The 17,992-nt window shown below is 46.2% G+C and overlaps 1 protein-coding gene across 1 annotated transcript in view; it reads right to left on the bottom strand.

Moving 5' to 3' along the window:
* Window positions 1-17,992, bottom strand: part of LMX1A (LIM homeobox transcription factor 1, alpha) — a 139,245-nt gene that overhangs the window by 33,248 nt on the left and 88,005 nt on the right. The window contains exon 3 of the mRNA XM_004688419.1: window positions 4,139-4,371. Within this exon, the coding sequence (XP_004688476.1) occupies window positions 4,139-4,371 (233 nt within the window). The remainder of the gene's footprint in view (window positions 1-4,138; window positions 4,372-17,992) is intronic.

Below are 17,992 nucleotides of genomic sequence, written 5' to 3'. Positions count from 1 at the left end.
GGTCACATCAATAGAATATGATGTCCCTAAGGTCCCTCCTGTCCCTGACAAGTAGCGATAATAATATTGGGCTACTTCATACTGCAGGATGGAAGACTGTGGCCCCTTCTCATTGGTACAGTCTAAAAAAATGGTAGTATCTTGATAGACAGAGAACAAGGTATCTTTTAAGTCATAGTTGGTAGAAGGGTAAGAAAGAATAAGGGAAAGCAAAGATAGAATATGAAGACTTTGGTCTTCAATCAAAGGACTGCTGGTCACACATTAAGGAAACTGACTTGTTTTGTAGAACCCCAGCCAAGGTCATGCATAGATTTAGACACTGGTGCTGAATATGATTCCAACAATCCATACTCAAAATCTGCACTTGAGAGCCCCACACCATGTTCGAAGGCTCTCACAGGAGCTGGATGACATCTGTTGGGAGTAGGAATTGAATAAACGCTGAAGCCCATTACTCTCTGCTCAAGGGAAAGAGTTCAGGCAGGAAGTGGTCCGAGGCATGTCAATGCACTGAAGACCCTAGAGATCTAGCTGCCCAAAAAATGCTGGGAAAATTGTGAGAATTGCTACAAGTTCCATTTTTCAGTTTGAGAGGCTGCTTCAGAGCCAAGCAGGCAGCAGGACGAAAAAGACTTGTGTGGCGTCAGTGGATGGAGATCTAGGCACCAAACATCTCCTGAGTTGGGGTTGCACCTAACTGTAAAATGTGTACATGCTTTTGTGTAAGTCAAAAGTCAGCATCACAAAACCATAGGTTCTAGAACCCTAGATTTACGTAGCCCTAGAGATCATTGATTCAGCTTTCCTCCTGAAATTAAAAAATTAAGAAAGGAGCTGGTTCATTTCCTGTAAGCACAGTCCAATCTGCACACTCTAGCACGCAGATCTCATCAGAACAAAATCTGTCTTTTCACCCTCAGAACGTGAGTCTGCACCCTTGGGGGTGACTCTCAGGTGTCTTATAGCTTGATTTTTGCAAAGCTAAGTAAGCTGAGTTTCCTTAGTTCTTTATTATTTAACAAGCTCATCACTTTCCACAATACTTTTCATTTCATTAGAGACATCCTAAATCTGCTATTTAAACTTAGGCCCAATAGTCTAAATGTGCTCTGACTAATGCAAAACAATAATGGAACTAGACTTACACAACAGAGACCTCATATTTCTATTAATGCAGTGGATGTCCTATTGGTTCTTATTGACTTTATGTTCAACTACAACCCTTCACGAAATGTCATCAAAACAGGTCCTATCCATATACCTTCCATATAATTACCTCAAATGTTGGGAACCAATGGTTAGATTTCCTCTTGTGCTGTTCAGTTGGTTTGTCAAACCCTTTTTGAGCACTGAGTATCAGCTACCAACCACACCAGTGTCCCCTTCCCCCTACCACACCCACCAGATTGTGTCATTTGCAAACTGAATGAAACTGCCCTCCCTGCTTTTATCCAAGTCGTTGATAAAAACCTGAAGATGGCAGGCTATTCAACTGTTCACTCAACAAATGTTTATCAAACACCAACAATATGTAAAGCACTCAGCACAGAACCAGAGGAGAAATTAGATTTCTACTAAGACAGATCTGAAAATTGCTTGCTTCTGTAAGCCCATTGTAGGAGGTGGACTTCTTTCCCGGAAGAGCTAATTCAACTTATGAGGTACATATTGATCACTTACCTCTTGGGTCTCACACTTTATTAAGGAAACAAAGGAATTAAAAGCTGCAGCCCTGTTCTCTACAAGCACATTCCCTAATTAGCAAGACAGGCTTTGGAACACAAACCAAGGTGTGATGCAAGACAGGCAGCATTTATATAATCGTCAAAATGAATGGTACGGCAATATATTTGATTCTGGTTTAATTTAAAGTCACAAAAATGATAATCGATTTTTAGAAGTCTTCTAAAAATATCTTCCTCTCCCTCTCACCAATAGGAGTTTCTACAAGCCTGGAGGGTGGGGTCCAACTCTCAAGTATTTATACTCTTTGTTTTACTGATCCTCAGAATGACATACCATTCCTCATGTTGGATCAACATTGCTTTCCTTTAGCTGTCTATCTATAGTTTAAATGTGTGCTTGCGTGAAATAATTGAAAGAATGAATTCTAACTCTGCTCTCTGCAGTTAGAAAGAAAGAGTTCTGATGCAATGACTGACGGCCAACATCATGTGCTCATTTAGACTTTACTTTTCCAACCTAAAGATCTGCAATTCCTTCATTTGATGTTGTTCTAAGACTTCCTCACACCCACACCATTCTGATCATTCTTGTAAATCCATGTCAGACATCAAGCAAACACTCAAGATATGATTACTGGATGAAGACATGAACAAATGCTCTAGAATGCTTCAGGTTATCAATTCTAGCCCCTAACAAAAATGCTCTGCACTGAACAGACTGGGGGAAATGTGCTCAGAAAAGAGGGCCCACAGCAGTTGCCTGGTTCTAAACACTACACTTCTGCTAATGTTGCTTTTATCTTTTGGTCTTTGCAAGTTAGGGAGGGGGAGCTCAGGGGGAAGGCCAAAGAAAAGGGGTATCCTATACCATCGCTTCATACTGAGCTTGTAGCCAATTAAATCTGTAACTGGATATCGGCAACCAAACCCCACACAACTGTGTACCAAGAAAACCTAGACCACGGTATTTATTTTCATATCAGAGGGAATGGTATGTCCCTCTGGGCAACCAAGTCTTTCGAAGGCCAGGCTGGTATTCTGATCACCATAGCGCCTAAGCCCTTTGGAAATCTGAAGAATATGCAGTTGTCTGGGGAGGAGACCTAAGCAGACACACCAGACACCTATCAGGGAAGACAGGGTGAGCCAGTCTCACACCACATGGAAGCCTGAGCCTTGCTCAAACAGGGCTGGTCACCCCAGGAGGAGATATTCGATATGTCAGTGCAATGGTCCCGACAAGGAGAAATTTCCCTCAATTCAAAGACATCAGGGAAACTTACAACTAGTGAACCCAACAGGAGTTGAGAATGTCCTGCTGTCAGCTACAAGCAGAATGAGGGAAGGAGACAAACGGGAAGCAGAAGGCCCTAGGTGAAGCCAGCACCAGCAGGCACTATTTAACACCAGCCATGCCAGTATTTGTGGGCCATGGGCTTGCTATAAGCATTCACCCTTTACTCCTCCCCCAAATGAAACTACCAGGTAGGCGTGATTATCCCCATTTTATAACCATGACAATTAACTCTCATCGAGGTTCAGAGATTTGCCCAAAGTCACACAGGTCTCATGAGGCAGCCAGGGAGATGAGGTACCCCACCTCTGCCTCTAAAGGTCTTGGACCAAAGCATCACGAAACAAAGCTTTGGTTTCACCCCTTTATTCATTCTCTAACATAGATTTTAGCAAATGCCCACTGTGGACCAGGTCAGTGCAAAGCCTTGAGGACACCAGGTAAGAAATGACATGCAGTGTTCCTCATGGGGTTCAGCACACTGGAAAGAAGGGCAAACAACCAAACAAGCAGTCAAACAATAAGTCAGATCAATGCCTGGGCAGGAGGAGTGGAAGGGGAAGCCCACCCCATTCCCGGGAATGACCACCTCCCTTGATGAAACAGTACCTGGAGAAAAAGTTTAAAGGATATTCTAGCGACGCGAAAGGGAAAAGGAAAGGGAATAAAGCTTTAAGACGTGCAGTGAGTGGAGATACTGATGTGTGCTAGTGCTCAGCAGTCTGGGTGTGAAGTGGGAGGTGTCCAGGGCTCCCAAGGGAAGAAGACACTGGGCAGGGTGAGGCTACCGAGGGCGGGGGAGAGGGGTTGGAGCAGCACCTAATTGGCAGTGCAAGGTCTAGTGAGATCACATGGTTAATGCCCCCTGGATCTCACAGATTCTTAGGAAGGGGGCTCACGCTGATTGAAAGAACCGAGCCTAAAGCAGACTCACCCTGTGAATTCAGAGGCTGAGGAACACGTAACCTAAATGCATAGGTCATTTGGTACACAGCAGCTTCTCAGCAATACCTGCCTGAGAAGAGCTTACTCCCCAGCTTCCAAAGTAAGTGCCTAGAATGCAGAGTGGCCTTGCCTGGAGCAGGGCTCCCTCGGCCTGGCCCTGCAGGGAGAAAGCAACGCAAGTCACCCCACCCAGGCTCCCCAGGGCACTCACCTGAGTCTGACGCTGCAGGGCTCACCAGGCTGAGCAGCTCCCGCTCCTTCTCGTAGTCCCCTTTGCAAAGCAGCTGCCCCTCCTTCAGGACAAACTCATCACCCTTCTGGAGCTGCCGCTCACACACGCAGCAGCAGAAGCAGCTCAGGTGGTAGACGCTTTTCTGGGCCCGCATGACAAATTCATTGGGTGCGATGGCTTCAAAGCAGCCCCCACATTTGACAGCAAACAGCCTGGTAGCAGGGAAGAAAGAGAAGCAAGATCTGTGATGATGGCACAACTGGGCAAGACCCAACTCACCCCTCAGGGAAATAGCAGAAGAGACCTTGGGGCCTGGGACTGGAATAGCAGCTGACCCTTTGTGGGTCTGCTAATCCTAAGCGGCCTATCCATTTTGTTACCTACAAGATCTGTATTCCAAAAACATGGTCAGAACTGCCCAGTCAAAGGAGCCCAGCCCTACAAGGTGACTTTCACATCAATTAAGAGCATAAAGCTGGATCACCCTGGGAAGGTCGTGCAGCACAAGGTAAGACTGGGAATGTCCTCGGGGGCTGATGACGGATGCATAAACTTACTCCTGACTTATACATCACAAGGTATGACTGCAACACCTAGGGGCCATCGACTGGGTTATAACAAAGGACCCCAGAAGCAGATCAGTGGAATGCCTTATTGACTGGGGAGTCAGGGCTTGCTTGATCTACAACACCAAGTTCTCAGCAGATGAGAAACAGATTTCCACCCTTCCCCTGCTTCTTCTACTCCCCCCTTTCCTTTCCTGCTTCCCCATATGACTGATGCCATATGACTAGTGTATCCATAAAGAGGCCAGGACCTTGCTCTTGAGCAGCACCCTGCATTATTTTGTGGAGCAGTCGCCTGTTTTTCAGTGTGGTGTTGCCCTCCATAACAACCCTTTTACTCAGAACACCACCCACAAGCCCAAATTCATGGGCTCCATAAATCACAGATGTCAGTTGGCTGAGTCCAGGATGTGGAACCCCAAATGAAGAGGGCCGATTCTAAGGGACTTAGGCAAGTCTGATGTGGGTACCCTGGGATAGCTAAAAGGAGTCCTGAGCCCAATCCCTGCCCAAATAACTGTAGTTAAATCTGGGGGAGCCAAAGTGATATGTGAATTTTCAACTCTGTGGGATTGGTGGCCAAAGGTTGCTCAAGGACTAACAATACTTTAAACCCAGACCATTTATCTCTTCAAGCAGCCAGTGAAAGCATCCAATTGCGTTACTCTCTCAAAGGCGTGAGCAAAATGTGGGGATACTAAGAGCAGTCAGAGCTGATGTCCCAAGTGCACTGGGGTGGGCTGTGACACGGTGTCCCTGGGGGGTGACAGGGAGGGGTCCATACACTTGTGCCAGACAGGCCGTTCCAGTCCTTGGAAGCGCTTGTTACTTCAACAATAACAAAAATGTCCAGGTGCACTCCTATTAGGGTGTGGCCCACAAATATGAACTTTTCACACGTTCCCCAAGACATTCGAGTGTATAATCTGGTTTCTGAGAAAGGGACTGCCTTCCAGTTTCCCAACCTGACCTCCAACAGATACAGTTTCCCAACCTGACCTCCAACAGATACAGGCTCTCACTCCCTCAATCTCTCAATTTCTCTCTCTCCTTCAGGACTTAACTCATTTCATTTCCTATCATTTCTTTTAAATGATTTTTAATTAAAGTAACATTGCACTCTAAACTGTAGAAGTTTCTAGTGTGCCTCAGTAGACACCAACATCTGTGTACGTGACATTCAGTGCACCAGGACAAGCCCAATTCTATTCTTCACTACTCCTTTCATTTCTTTTCAGCAAACCACTCAGAGGGTGTCTATATGTGCCAAGCCAAAGCCGTAGGTACAAGTGACGTGAAGGCATACAGATTGGCACCATGAAGAGGGAGGTCATTCAAACTCTTTGAGTGAGAGGAAGAAGCTGCCTCCCAGGAATCCACGAGGGAACAGGACAGAGGTGAGCCTCAGGTGATGCCAGCACAGCTGGGTCTCCAAAATGCAGTGCCGCTTCACGCTCAACCCGGGTCCTGGACCCCCACATCAACCCTTCCTGCCCCCAGCCCTCAGGAGCACCTCAGAAACACCCATCCTAATGAGCCATCCCCTTCCCTCTCTCAACTTCCGCAAAGGAAGTGAGATTGGGGGACAGTCCAAGGGGCTTATGTGACCCTTTCACCACTAATAAGGTATGCAAAGGCCCCCAAATCAAAACTCCAGGTAGGTACTGACAGTACTTTGCCAGCCTCTCCCTTCTTCCAGCCATCCAGTGTGGTTTTTCTCTCTATGTCTGAACCTCAAGTCACCCCAGTTTCTTAAACATTTGCCTTCACTCTCTTCCCCCAAGCTAGATGCCATGAATTGAGCAGAAAATCCATCCAGTTCATCCCTGGCCCAGTCCCTCATCAGTGTTTGCCAACCTGAGCAAACTAATCAATGCTTTTCCAGGAGCCAGTCAAAGGCCCTTTGTCCCCAAGCCTCCTTCTCCCCTTCGCCTGGAATGGACATTAAACAGACTCAAGGCAAACGCTCCCGGGAGTCAACAAGCACTTGAGAATCTGCTGCTACAGGTGGTGGCATCTGTGCTTGTCTAACTTCTACCCTGCTAATCTCCTCTTTTTTCTCATCCCTTCGTAATTTCATCCCCCTTGCCAAAATCTGCCCCTGAATTAAAGAAGGAAGTGTGAGGATGAGCCCAACAAAGAAAGCCCACTATGTTGACTCAGGCATGGCTGGAGGACGTGGCGGGAGTTGTCTGGTCATGGTCAGTGGGGACTACAGACTGGGAAGAAGGGGGGGCGGCCTGTGTCTCCCCATTTTCTCCTTCTCTCTCCCTGTGCTGAGAAAAGATCAGTCAGACTCACCTTATGACCTTGGCTCTTGCTTCCCTCACTGACCCCAGAGCAACCCAAGGAGAAAAAGTACCTGCAGCCCACCACCTGTGTGCCAGATGTGTACACAGCTGTCCAGGCACCACTGTGGACCCAGCTGCTGACGACACACCTCCCACAAGTTGTTTTCTCTAAGGCTCAGACAAGCAGAGAAACGGATTTGTTCAAAAGTCCAGGTTGTAATTAAAACACAGCCTGTCTCTTCCCAATACCCTGGATGGCTTCCGCCATGGCTACTTCCCCTTCTGAATGCTAATGAGACCTCACTCTGGGTTCAGAGTCTTGCAGACTGGCTGTGCCCTGGGAAGCTAGCTAGGCATGGTTTCCAGAAATGCCCAGCTCTTCTAGGCATACACAGCACCTCTCAACTCTTCTGCATCATGAAAAAGTTCCCTGCCCACAAAAGCTCTTGGAAGGATTCCTTGTCTCCTCATTACATACAACTGCCTCACCTATAAAGTGGACAAAACATCATCGAGCTCATGAGGAAGCAGCCAGTGCCATCTGATTACAACCTCTCCTTCCTCTATTGAATGCCCACAGTGGGGAGGATTCTGGGTGAGCTTGCATTTTCTAGCAAGCAGCAAGTGCTAAACAAATGACCACAGGAGGGTGTGTTTGGGCTGTGTAGGAGGCAAACAGCTCGGATGGCACAAGAGAGAGGCGCATCCACTTAGTTTAGGCTGGAAGTCACAAAATCTTTGGTCTTCTTTTTTCTCTTCTTTTCCATCCTTTCCTCCTCTGCCTTTCCCCACTCCCACTAGTAAGCAGGAAGATAGAGGTTGGCTGAAATTCTGCCCCATGCCTGCTTACCTCTCTTACTGTACAGCCCTCAGATGCACAAATTTTAGGTTAGGTGAGGGAGCCTGAGGTGAAAGCCTCTGCTGCTTTCAAGCAGCCAGCGTAACTGAGTCAGGTAACTGCTGCAGCCTCATTTTGCTCAGATGTAAAAGACCCTCTTTGATCCAACAGTGCCATGCAAGAGTCTACACTGACTCCAAAAAGATTGGGAAATCAGACGATTCTTGCTGGAACCCCATTCACTGAGGAATCTGGAGAGTCCCTGTTCTCAAGGTATAGGCAGAAATATAGGCTAGTAGTGCTGGTCCCTGGAAAGCCCAAGGAAGCCCAGCCAGAGAAAGACTGAGCTGTGCAGAAGAAGGAGGTCACACGGTGTAGTTACATAAACAGGACTGAGTCCCTACTCCAAAACTCCACTGAGTGATTTGGGTCGGCTTATGGCATCATCAGTTTAATTTAGCCTCGCAGTGGGGATGACAAAAATCACCTCTCTCTCATAGCTCCAATAAGAATTCACTGAACAAAAGCATTAAAATTGCTTTGGACAGTGCTTGGCACGTGATAAATCCTCAGTGTAAATCCTATTACAATGGCAATGACGACAATGATGGTGATGATGACAATGATGGAGGGAAAGGGCTTCATAGGACATAAAAGAGAGAGAGTGGGGTAGAAAATATATATATGACGAGTCACAATGCCATGGCGATTGATTAGCTAAAGGAGCGTGAATGAAGGACGTGGGGGAGCAGTTCAAGACCACAGCCATGAACCATGTGGTCAGCTCTTCAGCGGTGCTGGCTATGGGCTTGGTGTCCAAATGTGGCACTAATGGGCCAGGGTTTGAGTCTCCACCAGCCCTGTAGTGGCCTTGGGCAGAGCTTGCATGTAGTCTATCCACAGAGGATTTATCTGGATTGACACAAATGCCAAATGCCTTCTTACTCTATATAGCAAAGTAAAAACCACCAGGTTAATTTAGGATTCTTTTTTTTAGTATCAACACATAGGACTTTTTTTTTAAGATTTCAGGAACTTTTTTTTTAGATTTATTTATTTATGCATACAGAACTGGGGTACAGACCAGAGGTGCAAGGGTGGTGAAAGGATCCACCAGAGACAGAGTGGGGAGCAGAACAGGCAGATCAATGAAGTACACTGCTGAGGGGAGCAGTGGACGGGTCAGGAGAGGTCTGCTGCTCCATGTGGGTCACCTCCTGGGCTGGGGATCGAACTTGCACTGAAGCAGCTGCAGCCTGCTTGCAGTGCTGCATCCTTACCCGCTGCGCCACCAGGGAGGGCCACAGAGGATTTAACCATGACTTCCCTTGCTTCCTACCATCTCTCCCACCCCCTGCTCCATTGTCCTCTAGACAGCAGATACCGTCACTAGATTACTTGTTATCTCCAATCTACTCTCCAAGATGATGACAAAATTTCCCAAACAGAAATACTGCAAAATATGGCAATCTTAAAACTATTCCAGGGTAAGGGCATTGAGATCCATGAGAACCGAGCAGAAATATTAGGTGAGTTTCTGTTCTCACAGTCAGTTTCTGGATCAAGACTACATTTGGAAAGACCTAGATCTTCTTTAACCTTGACCTAGAGTCCTTCAGACTCCAAAAGAACCTCCTAAAGCCTCCCCACCATAGACAAATAAGTGGGGGGATGGAGGGCAAAATAAACACATACACACACAAAAACCCTACTTTCAACTTGCAGCCAACTGTTATATACTGATTATATACTTGGCTATATATTATTTTTGCCCCAACCAAAGTAAGAAATAAGAGTGCCTTTTAACCTTGTACAGTAAGCAATGACAAATTATGCTTCTTTTCCAGTGGCACGGTCAAAACTAGGTTTAATTAGGTATCAGTTTAAAAAGCAGAGAGGGTGGTGGGCAGCTCCTTTAACAATAAGGTAGTAATCTGTGTCTCGCTCAGTTCCCACCCTCTCCACCAGGGGGCAGCACAGCAGCATTCATTAAGTGCCATGTTGACTTGGTAACTGGGGTCATTCAGGCACAGAGAGAGGGATTGGCCATAAGCCAAAACTGTCTGTCGGGGGAAATCTGCTGCTGGGAGTCTGGGAGACCATGTGGCTAAACTGAAGGAGAGATGGTGAGAGAAGAGCATTCAAAAGTATTGGGAACCAAAAGCATGGCTTGTGGCCTTAGAAGCAGTGACACAAGCAACCTTGTCAGCTGGCTCAAGGTCTCTGTCCTTGAGGCTGAGCCAACACCACCACAATGAGCAAATGAGCCCATGGTCCTGGGGCGGTGGGAAAGTCTGCAGGGACAATAGAAGTGGCAGGATCTTCTATAGGAGACGGTCTCAAGACTCTGCAGTGGGGAGAGAATGGAAACAATAAGTGGCTGGCAGAGCCAATCGGAGTCTCTGTCTCTCTGGGTCTCCTGTGGGGCGGTAAGAGGTCCATACAATGGGATGAGAGCTGCTGAGTATGATGTCTGCACCTCCCAGAGGTTCTGTGAGGCGCTGGCCTCCCCAGACGAGACGTGTGGGGTAAGGCTAAGGCTCTCATCCATTGCAAACACTGCTGGCAGTGGGCAGCTTTTACCTTCAAAGAGTGGGCTAAGTAGTTTTCTTATCCTGACAGAACATCAGTTCCAGACTCAGCAAGGCATAGTGGGAAGAGCATGGGTTTGATGTTTGATAGAACCTCCATTCAAACTTGGCTCTATCTTTGAGTGCTTGAGCAGGTTACAGGTTCTCTTAGCACCTTGCCTTCTTTATAAAATGAGTTTAGAACCATCTTACAAGATGTTTGAGAGATTAAATAAATCGTGTATTTTGACATATCTGATACATGCAAGGTGTTCTCTCAATAAGTAGCCTCTATTTAATTCCCTTTATTGAAATCGATTTCTCTTATCTGTCCATGTAAATGTTTGTATAAGATCATTTATTTCAAGACAGCTGACTGAGCCAAAAATAGAAGTTCATGTGAATCTCAAAACTCTGTCCCTCACGATTACAACAAAGTAAATCAAACTTCAGCAAGCCTTTCATGCGTTACTGGAGAACAGCCCAACAGGCAAATATGAAAGGACAAATACTTGAGAGGAAGCCGCGGGTGCATTTCATTCAGGCGACTATGGCTATGGTCTACCTTAACCCAAGGTAAATATTGACAGTAGCCAACTAGTGTTGACCAACACCCTCTCTCATTGCTCACCCCCTAGCATATGTTCAGGAAGTCAGCAGCTCCGTGTTTAGCCAACCAGAACCAACAGTTGCTATTTGGTTAATGATGACATGATCTGGCAAATATTTGGAACAGACCCTGTCCCTGTATCATTTCAGTTCTCAGACGACTGCTTCTTAGGAGGCTGCTGACCACAGCGTGGACTGGCAGTGACGTGCCCATTTTCTTGCCTTGCTCCGCTACGGGTCAGATCCCCCAAAAGATCAGTGAACCTGCCCCCTCATTTTATGAATGGAAAGAAGCCAAGTCCCAAGAAGGAGCAGGGACCTACCCCTGACCACAGAGAAAGTTAAGATTAATGAGAGGGTCAGACACTGGTCAAGAAGTAACAGGGGTGAGACACGGCTCATCGAGGGGTGGAAAGTGTCCCCAGGCTCTCCAGCAGTGCGCTGCTCAGCTGAGTGAGTGGAGAGAATGTGTGAGACAGGGAGGCTCTCCGGCTTTGTCCTAACCCTCCTCTTCTTTGCCAAGACCTGGAAAGCTGTCTACGAGTCAGACTTAGAGGGAAAGACCGCAGGGAAAGCACGGGCTGCACTAATCCTGGCCAAGGTGGCATGATTGTATTACAGACTTTCCATGTTGTCACACAGACAGGCAAAAACGGCAAGAAACATAAAACAGACATACGGAAAATATGTGTTTCCTTTTCAAGGAGTTAAACGTTTGATTTCCTTTGAAAATGTCAGTTTTCCTTTCCCTTCATCCTCATTAGCCTCCCGGGACACTCTTAAACATACCCAGCAAACAACAGAGTGGGGGAAATGAGGTATTTTTAACTGATATTCTGGGCACAGATTCTTATTGTTCCACAATTTTTGGCTTGACTGGCTGGCAGGTGGCCAATACGATGTATACTCTGATAAAGAATGTATGTTTCCTGGGCTCTATGAGTGTGTGTGAGCGTGCCCGTGTGCATGTGTGTGAGTGTGTATGTGTGAACAGAGAGGAAAGACAAGGGCATTATTGATGATGTTTTGATGGGAAAGATTCTGAGATCCCAGCAGGGGGCAACACTGAGCTCTCCATGCCTCCTGGTAGTCTTTGTCACCATCACTTTTCAATATTACCATTGTGCTCTATGTCTCCCCCATCACCCCCTCCACAGAAGCCACACTGTCACAATCTAAGAGTCACTCATAGTCAACTGATACCAACAGCACTAAATCAGGAGGTAGATGCATACTGAAGTCTAGTCCCAATATTCCCCAACAAAACAGGGAACCACCTGTGACAGTGTTCAATACATTTCCAGTGCTTGTTACTCTCCTCCTCAGGGATTACCTGGTCTTCTAGGAGAAACAGCACTGAAATCTCCCACCATACCAAAAAACAATTCACAGGAATCCCGTGTGGGATTCCTTTCCATGACGGGTAGAAAAGATCTCGGGATAATCTGAATTTCCAGAGGCCTTTAGTTCAAAGATCTCAAAAATATGTGTCATCTTGTATAATTCTCAGCTAGCAGGTAAGAAGGTAAGTCATATCTGTGATCTGATTCTATTATTCCCACCAAAGAGAGGGTGAAATTGGTCTCACCTCAGGCAAGATGCCCCATGCACACTCCCAAAATCCAGCAGTAGTGGGGCAGGAGGAAAAGCAGAGGCTCCTGGCGCTCTGGCACACTGTCTCAGCAGCTGGTTCCACCTTTTGGGTTAACTCATGTCTTGAGGGCTTCACAGACATTTCAATCAAATCTGACCCCAGGGAAGTGAGACAGTTCTGATTTCTTGGAGGTTTTTGTTTCACCCTTTAATGTTTTACCCTTTTTATCCTTCCACTAGCTTCCTGTCCACTTCAATTCTTTCCCACCCACTGAAAACTGGAAGGAGAGCTGCTAATAAATAGACAAGGACAGAGTTGATGAGGATGTAGAGCACGAGAAGCCTTGTGTACTGTTAGCAAAACGGTGCAGCGGTGATAGGAAGCAACATCATTACTAGGTGATCCAGCAACTCTATTTCTAAATATGTACCCCAAAGAATGTTAATTAGGGGCTCAAAACAGATATACATATGTTCATGTCCATAACTACATCGTCAAAAGGTGAAAGCAACCCAACTGTCTATCAACAAATGAGTGGATAAACAAAATGTGGTAGGTAGAAGTGTGAATGGATGGGTGGGTGGATAGATGGATGGGAGGGTGGTGGATAGATGAATGCATGGATAGATGGGTGGGTGAGTGGATGTATGGATGGATGGGTGGATGGATGGGTGGGTGAGTGGATATATGGATGGATGGATGGGTGGGTGAGTGGATGTATGGATGGATGGATGGGTGGGTGAGTGGATGTATGGATGGATGGATCGGTGGGTGAGTGGATGGATGGGTGGGTGAGTGGATGGGTCAGTGGGTGGGTAAGTGTATAGAAAAATGGGTGGATGGACAGATGGACATAGACAGATGTAGATATGTAGATATATCTAGACACGTACATAGGAAATGTATTGAGAGGGAATACTATTTTGCCTTAAAAAGGGAGAAAATTCTGCCAGATGCTACAATGTAATGAGGATACTAGGCTAAATGAATAAAGCCAGTCACAAAAGGACAAACACTGTATGATTTCACTTAGATGAGGTAACTTGAGTAGTAGAATCCTTCAAGACAACATGGGGTGGTGGTTGCCAGGGGCTAGGAGAAGAAGGATGGGGAGTTAGTGTTTCATAGGGACAGAGTTTCAGTTTTGCAAGATGAAAAGAGTTCTGGGGCTGGGTGGTGGTGATGGCAGCACAACACTGTGAATGCCTTAATGTCGCCCAGCTGTGCACTTAAAAATGCTTAAGATGGAAAATTTTATATTGTGTTTCACCACAATTTTTTAAAACTTAAATTTTTTTTTTAACTGGAGGACACAATATGCTTTCATACTGTACTTCCTGCAACCCATAACTAGATGATCCTGCTGCAAATATCACCCACTCACCTATCCTGCAGCCAGGAATGGCCACATGAGGGGGGTTCAATGGAAGAGGGGAAGTTGAGTGGTAGCAGGCAGTTTTGGAAAAACTATTGTTCCATCTATAACATGAGACAGACATAGCTGTTACGTACATGTTGGCCTTCACCTTTTTCCTACTTCTGCCTGGAATTCAAATCACACCTGGAGATGAGCCAGCCATCTTGTCTAAGAGAAGGAAGGCCACCTGTTCACCTGCCAGGCTGCGGAGCAGTCAGGAGGAACACCTGGACCTGCAGAAACTTCCCTGAGCTATTGCACCCAACTTGGGCCTGCAATTCCTTGACTCCCTTTCAGTGAGAAAAATAAAAATTCCTTTTAAATTAACTCACTGTTGTCAGGATACAGGTGGATGAGGCTGACCACACTGCTGGTCCAGGCTCTCAGATACCGACTTGCGAATTGAACAACCCTTCCCAACCCAGGCCTGGTGTACCCCAGGCACCTCTCTGTATGGCACTGCACAATCACTTGACTCTTACTCAAAAGCTACATTCTTATTCTCTCTCTTTGTAAATATTATGACAGTTACTTTTTCTCAGACCTCCCATACTGAGAAAAAAATACCCTTCTCCTGATCTTACTTCCTCCACCAGCTGCCTTCTCATTTATTTGATAACCCTTGTACAAAATTTTTTAAGAGATTTATTTATTTATTCATATGGAACTGGGGTACAGGCCAGAGATGTGAAGGGTGAGAGGATTCACCAGAGACAGAGTGGGGAGCAGAAACAGAGTGAGGGGAGCAGCGGGCGGGTCAGGAGAGGTCTGCCTCGCCATGTGGATCTCCTCCGGGGCAGGAGGGAATCGAACTCAGGCGGTAGTGGCTTTAGCTTCTCAGTGTAGTGCTTTAACCCGCTGCACCACCAGAGAGGGCTCGCCCTTGTCCAAAATTTTAAGAAAAAAAAATTATCTCTAAAGTCTCTTTCTATTCTCTTTTAAGGCCAATCCAGCCAGGTAGCTACCAAAGCCTTCCAACAAAGCTGTCTTATGAAGGTCACTAATTGTTCCCATACAGCTCAATCCTCACAGTTCTTAGATCATGAGTGACATGTGACATTGTTAATGATATGGTTCCCAGGAACTCTGAATCTTCTGATTTTCTTCCAACCTCACAAGTCACTGTTTGGTCTCCTTTGCTATAAAGCCTCCTCAACTCCCTAACCTTGAAATGCCATGTCTCTAAACTCACTTCCCTTTGTGATCTTATCCAGCCTCACTGCTGTAAGAATGAGATATGTGCTAAATGACTCTGGCTTTCTATCTCTACTTTGGAGTGAAGGGTTAGACTCGCTCCTAAAACACATGTGGATACTCAACAGCCTACTCAACACTTCCACTTGCATTTCTAATCAAAGTCACAAACTGAACAAACCAAAATAGAACTTCCTATCTTCTCCCACCCACCTCACCTGGATTCAAATAGTCCCGACCACCATAAGATCTCCCTTCCTATTGATGGGTGGTACTACAACTTTTCCTATCAAGTCAAATATCACTTCTGACTCCTCTCTCCCACACCTCACTCCTACAGCAACTATCAGCAAGCCTTGCTTCTGCTTCACCTCCAAGGCATACCCATGCCCAAATTATGACCACTTCTCAGCCTCCCACTGCTGTCCCTCAAGGCTATGCTTCCACCATATCTGCTCTGAATGATTGCAACAGCCTCCCACTTCTTGCCTTCGAGTTGATTTTCAATATAGCAGCCAGGGTTGAACTGAGCACTAAATTAAATTATGCCACACATCTGCTCAAAACATACTCCCATCTACAGATGAGAAAATAGGCTTGAGAAGGTTTAAGGAACTTGTCCCCAATAATTACAGGGGTCCAGGATTAAATCCAGTCTATCAATGCCAAAACCTACCGCAGATCCATTGCATCATGGTCTTACTTAGTTCTGAGGGTTTTCCTAAGCAAATCATCAGATGGTACCTTGGCAAATATAAAATTCTATGTGACTACAAAGTAAAACTACTACCACCATCAACTCAGGTCTTGTAAGGCAGTGTATGAATGAGGTATCAAGTATGTTGAAATATTTTACCAGAGAAGAGAGAGGTGGCCCTCCATTTCCTGAAAGAGATCCCAGGCTCAGACCAATGTTCCAGGCTGAATCTACCCCAAGAGAGTATCAGCCTTGGAACTTGTGAAGGGAACAAACAAGTGGGGACAGGGCAGAAATGGAAAAACCAGAGGAGTGGTGGCAAGTGTATAGCATCGACCAGCAGGCCCCTCACCCCCAACCACAACATGCATATGCAGGTCTGGGATCTCATTTTCATCTTGGATGTCTTCCATATGGCTCTGCTTCCCACTGCCAGCTCCATTCAGAGGATTAGGAATAGGAACAGACAAGAGGAGCTAAAGAACCACAAAAATCTCTGTGAAACAAGATTCCTGGTCAGGAATCACAGTAACCATGTACATGTACAGACGTGTGTGTGCACTTGGGTGCACATGCTGCAAATCCCTTAGACTGGGGATCCAGTTTCATCCATAGCATACCATAACCAAAAGGTTAGAGAAAAGATACGTATAACCAGCTGGCCCGCTATGAGAATAGATCAGCCTCGGGTGTCCCCAGACCAGAGGAAGTCCTGAAGAAAGAATGAACTTCTAGAGATATTTGCCCTCTGCTCAGGCCAGAAGGCTCTTGGAATCTAGAAAGCTACCCACAGAGGGTAGCTGGAAAAGAAAGGGAGGACCCGGAGTCTACCCCCTCCTTGCCTTATTGGAGAACTCTAAGTCCCCAGATGCTATCTTAGAAACAATTAGGAAGCTGATGACCTGGTCTTCTAAGCCAAAGCTCAGGCTGAGGTTCTCTAGGAGAAAGGCCTGCCTTCTCAGAACCTGGGTGTTAGACAACCAGGGACTGAGGCAGGAGCTAGGTTTTTCTTTGCATCAAGGAGGAGGTAGAGGGGTATCCTTGACGCTACCACTCAAAAGGTCAGTAGAAATGCCCCAGTGGTCAGGAAGAATGGGCATCTGTGACAAAGAAGGTAAGATCTGCTTTGCACCCAACCATGAGTGCTTCTTCAAGCCCTTGAAGGCACACCTGCCTGGCATCAACCTGTACCCCAACTGTACCAGGAGAGCCACTCGGAAGAATACTGAAGGTCATTGTTCTCAGATTCACTTCTAAGCCACAGTCATGGGTAGAATCTAAGAACAGGCCACCTCCATGAAGAGAAATGTCTCCCCCCAAAGAGTAGTCCTGAATAGGTAGAAAAGCATCTTTACCAACCAGAAAACAACTTACATGCTATGACCAACTAACTGTGGGCATGTCTGAGGGCAGACAGGGGAGCAGAATTTCACTACTCATCAAGGAACATAAGCTCCTTCTAACTAGCAAACATTAACAAGGAAGTTGGAAAACCCAATTTACAGAACATTCACAGACTGTTTATTGAGTGTCTATGATGGCACTGCCTTAGATACCTCATCAGTGTAAACAGACCAGGAAAAATCCCTGCCCTTGGGTTGCCGTTGACTGAAAATGAACAGACACCAAATAAAATGTCAGCTGAATGTGATAGCTAAAAACAAAGGCATAAAGGAGAGTGGGAAGTGCCAGGGTGAAAAGTTGTCATTTTCTCTGAGTAGCTGATGTCCAGGCAAAGAACTGAGGAGCTGGTAGGAGAGGGTGGGGGGAGGAAGGACTTAAATGGCAGCCACAGGATAGGAGGCCTGGCACAGGTGATGCAAGTAGTGCCCTTAATGCAGAGCAAGGCAGGTGAAATTCTCTAAAAGTCACTGGAAGGAGCCTCAGTCTGGGCCACTTGGGGTTATTTGATCTGATAAGGAGGGGAACCAAGCTGAATCAAAACATGACATAAAACAAACCACTAATACTTGAGTAGTATATAATATTCCAAATAACTGTGCTGTGCCTCAGATTCGCACTTCTCATGATGTCCTTGGGCTAACACCAAAGCCGCA

The sequence above is a fragment of the Condylura cristata genome, unplaced genomic scaffold (assembly GCF_000260355.1).
Source record: "Condylura cristata isolate star-nosed mole 26May11 unplaced genomic scaffold, ConCri1.0 scaffold00024, whole genome shotgun sequence".
Lineage (NCBI taxonomy): Eukaryota > Metazoa > Chordata > Mammalia > Eulipotyphla > Talpidae > Condylura > Condylura cristata.
Note: the sequence above shows the minus strand (reverse complement) of the source record. Positions and strands in the feature narration are given on the sequence as shown.